Here is a 5,000-nt window from a genome sequence, read left to right on the forward strand (position 1 = left end):
GTCAGACTTCCGCTGAACACAAATTTCCCGGCTCTTGTTCGGAAAACAATTGACAGGTAAAATTTAACTGACAACTGCTTGAGACTATTTGAAATTCAGTAACTGACAAAAATTAGTTATTAATTGCTACAGTTTTACAAAAATTAAAATAACCGACAGAAGAAAATTAAGTGACAATTATTTAAAGAATTTTTTTTTAAATGAGAAAAAGTTGACAAAAGAGGTGTCATTCAGAGTGAAATCTAGTGCAAGAACCCATTCTGATATTAAACGAAAATCCAGCAAAACCAAGCATAAATTCATTATGCATTTTTAGTTTTATGAAAAAGCGATGAAAATAGAACAATACGTCATTAATCAAGAAGCAATGCTGTCGTTAAGCGCAGGTAAGTTGATTTACATTTACCGTTTTTTTGTGTCATTAACAGCCACTAAGCAGAGAATGATCGGTTTACCAGAAGTAATAAATAGCTGCAGTGGATAATAATGTCGCAATTAAATTATTAATAAAATTCGAAATATCCCTTATTATGGCTATAAGTTTAATAATAATTATTGCTCTCAACACCATCGTTAACATTATCTTGCCCTATTATTATTATTATTATTATTATTATTATTATTATTATTACGTCACGAAAAATAATAGTGAATGAAAAAAAAATATTACGGCAATAGAACTGGCCTTAATAATAATAATAATAATAATAATAATAATAATAATAATAATAATAATAATAATAAATAATAATAAACTGAGAAGAGAAACTAATTATTAGTCATGAGTTTATTTGTGAACTATTAAAGATACAATAAAAATGTAAGAAATCTTTGCACATTCTGTTTCGTAAATAATTTTACTGTTTAATTAACAGTCAGTATTACAATACACTGGTGAAGATAATTACGACAAAAAATGCGAGCGTAATTTATAATGATACACAACTGTGCGTATATAAGCAAATGCTTATACACAGGAAGAAGTTTTTGAAAGAAAGAGAGAGAGAACAGATACATATATATATATATATATATATATATATATATATATATATATATATATATATATATATAATATATACAGTATATGTATATATATATATATATATATATATATATATATATATATATATATATATATATATATATATATATATATATATATATATATATATGTACATATATATATATATATATATATATATATATATATATATATATATATATATATATATATATATATATATATATATATATATATATCTATAGACAATGACATATATATGTGCATATATATGTAAGAGAGCATAAAGTTCTGAAAACACCTGCACAAAGTCTAACCCAATGAATCGTGGGCCCAGGACTGCCCGGGTACACAGCGAGAAGACGAGCGCATAAATACGACCCAACAACACCTTTTGTTGTCAACCTTGATGGCGTCGTGGTATGGAATTAATGAAAAGTGTTGAGGGTTATTGGCCGAGATCTGTTACCCTAACTCTACTGGTTTCTGGCCTCATGACAACACCCTGCCGCTTGCTGCAGTTCCCTAGGGCTTATTGTAAATTTCAGTAGCGGTCTCCGGGGGCTTTTGTTTTGCCGGCGTCTGGCATTCACTGAAAATCACCCACACACTGCCGTCGGCCTCTTTCCTCCTACTGATCAACTGCCACTTGCACCAAACTGGCCGCTCACTGCAAGTTCCAGCAACGCTTGTTGACTTAACAAGGCAGAGGTTGACCTAACGCTAGTCTAGTACGTTCATCTTCTGTGAGGCTTCAGACGGGCGCGGCGTGCGTATATGAACTCCTCTTGTGGGAGGACTCATTCCAAGAGTTGTGTGAGGAGAGGCCTCGTTCCTTGACCTCCAGAGAGTTTCTGAATCGACAGAAATCCCGATGTATTTTCGCAAACTTGTTACTGAGTTATGAATTATGCTATCGATTTCACCTTTGCCATTTGTTTCATCGTACCGCACCATACCCCATTATAAGCGTAACAAGAATTATAAAAATTCCCGTATGCATGCCAATCGCGTACTTGTGTTATAAAATATAAGCTACTGGCCACCTATGGAATTAAAGTGTCTGAAAACCTGTAAATACCACGACACATTCTTCAATGAATTATTTCCATAAAGGTTTTGCGTTTCTTCATAAACCCAAATTTCGCTCACCTGTCTGTCAGTCGCTTCCTCAATCAAAGTCTTGTGGTACACAAACTTAGAGTAAAAGTTTCGAGTTCATACCACTTCAAATTTTCCGCCAAATTTAATGAAAAATATTCAGTTACCATAAAACGATGGACTTACAAGACAGAAACATTGCGGGAGGAAATTACAGTTTTAGCTTGCTTCACATCCAGCTAAAAGACGGCTAGCCTGATAAGGTGTATTTCAGGGTATACAAATTTAAACTGACACTTTCTCTTTTCTCTCTCTCTCTCTCTCTCTCTCTCTCTCTCTCTCTCTCTCTCTCTCTCTGTTATTGAACACACACATACATACAGACATATATATATATATATTCATATATATATTATATATTTATAATATATATATATTATATATATATATAAATATATATATATATATATATATATATATATATATATATATATATATATATATATATATATATATATAGCATAAATAGAGAGAGAGAGAGAGCATAAAGAGAGAGAGAGAGAGAGAGAGAGAGAGAGAGAGAGAGAGAGAGAGAGAGAGAGAGAGAGAGAGAAAATGACAGTGTAAATTTATATATCCTGAAATACACAGGTGATAATTATATATATATATATATATATATATATATATATATATATATATATATATATATATATATATATATATATATATATATATATATATATATATGTGTATACAATATATACCCACACACTGGTATCACAACAACGAAGTCTCCCAAGAATTGTAGGGGGAAATCCAATGACTTACTCTGCAGATATTATTTTCATAAACTCTCACTTTACTTGCTCTCTTTGAGGACAGGAAGGCTTGCAGGAATTGATTAAACTGAGGAGGAAAATTTCCAGTTTCGAGGAATCCCAAGCCCTAACTCATCTCACAGAGGTCCTCGTCACAAACGAGACGACACCATGCAGAGTTCTTGTTCCAGACGAATCAGCTGAAGATAACGTGAGAAAGGACAAAGTCAGTCATATGAATGAGTGAGGCAGATATAAATGAGGAGAAAAAGGGGAAGTGAAGTACAGAAAAACTGAAGAAAACGAGACATACCCATTTGCCGTACTTTATAAACACTCAAGTACTCGTCGTTTGTCACTGATAACTTTCAATAGCAATAACAAGCAAGCATAGAGGCTAAAGCTGAAACAATAAAGTAAGCAAGCAACAAGCGAATACTGTACACCGAAAACTCTGGGACTCTACCAAACACCCGAGGAATTCCCAGAATTCATACGCACCAAAGAACGCATTACACATGAAGATGAATTCGCCGATGACACTTAGGAATACATCAATATTCTTACGATTTCACCAAATACATTGAAGAATTACAAACACCTCAGCGAGTTCACCATATGCATTTGAGACTTTCAAATAATGGCCGAATATACCCAGTACATTACTAACATTTTATAGAATTCAAGATATATCGTGACGAATTCACCAAACGAAGTGGGGTGAAATCAAAGCAAAGAATGGCGTACATTGGAGCATTTCACGGTTCTAGATATAAACGATCTTGCCAGAGTCAAATAATCGCTGTTTATTGAAAACATTGGGTTTAACAGTCGTATGATAAAATAAGAAAGCTCATCCAGGACTTTCAACGATGTATTAGAATTATACTGAAAAAGATTGTAATACAGTCTTTTGTCTAACAGACAACAGAAATGGAAATTTCATGATGCATGAACCACATGGGCCCTCATGTGACAAAAGTATCATTTGTCTCAGTGGTGGTAGTTTGGAAATCTGCAAGAAAGATCAGACGGGTTTCAAGGGAGGGACTTGCTCTATGATTGAAGGGTTTATATGAAAAACTAATTCTCTGTTGTAAAAGTTCTAGGTGTTTATCAACTCCCAAATTATTACACACACGCATATATATATATATATATATATATATATATATATATATATATATATATATATATATATATATATATATATATATATATATATATATATATATATATATATATATATATATATATATATATATATATATATATATATATATATAAAAAACTTTATCACTTGCAAACTGCTCTGTGCATTAATACAATTGATAACAGGACCTCATTTAGACGGGTTGGTACTTAACGGAGACATTTATTTAAAAAAGTTACAAGCTTTTAAATGAATTTCTGTCCTCATCTTCTGGCAGCAGTACGATGAGGGAAGAAAATCACTGAAAGCTTATAACGTTTTTTGGAAAAAATCTCTGTTAGATACCATCCTGTTATTATATATATATATATATATATATATATATATATATATAAATAAATAAATATATATAAATAAATATATATATATATATATATATTTATATATATATTATATATACATATATATATGTATAAATATGTATACACAATAATATGTCACTAAATAGCAAGTAACGATATTTTCAGCTAAGGCCAATGAATATATATATATATATATATATATATATATATATATATATATATATATATATATATATATATACATATATATATACATATATATATACATATATATATATATATATATATATATATATATATATATATATATATATATATATATAATATATAATATAACGATAATATGTCACTTAAGGCCAAGTAAAATATATTCAGCTAAGGCCAATATAAATATATATATATATATATATATATATATATATATATATATATATATATATATATATATATATATATATATTATATATATATATATATGTATATATGTATACACGATAATATGTCACTTAGTAGTTAATAGTAAGTAACGATATATTCAG

General features: G+C 29.6%; 1 protein-coding gene across 2 annotated transcripts in view; it reads left to right on the top strand.

Annotated features, from left to right (window-relative positions):
* The window catches only part of LOC136844857 (transcription factor SOX-4-like), a 216,543-nt gene that overhangs the window by 688 nt on the left and 210,855 nt on the right, over positions 1–5,000 (top strand). Inside the window, exon 1 of one of the 2 annotated variants that reach the window (XM_067114099.1) lies at positions 1–386. This exon is cut by the window's left edge and continues 678 nt beyond it. The exons of the other annotated variant lie outside the window; for it this stretch is intronic. Coding sequence (XP_066970200.1) covers positions 332–386 — 55 coding nt within the window. The 5' untranslated portion in view covers positions 1–331. The remainder of the gene's footprint in view (positions 387–5,000) is intronic. 2 annotated transcript variants of the gene reach the window in all.

Source organism: Macrobrachium rosenbergii, chromosome 13, assembly GCF_040412425.1.
Source record: "Macrobrachium rosenbergii isolate ZJJX-2024 chromosome 13, ASM4041242v1, whole genome shotgun sequence".
NCBI lineage: Eukaryota > Metazoa > Arthropoda > Malacostraca > Decapoda > Palaemonidae > Macrobrachium > Macrobrachium rosenbergii.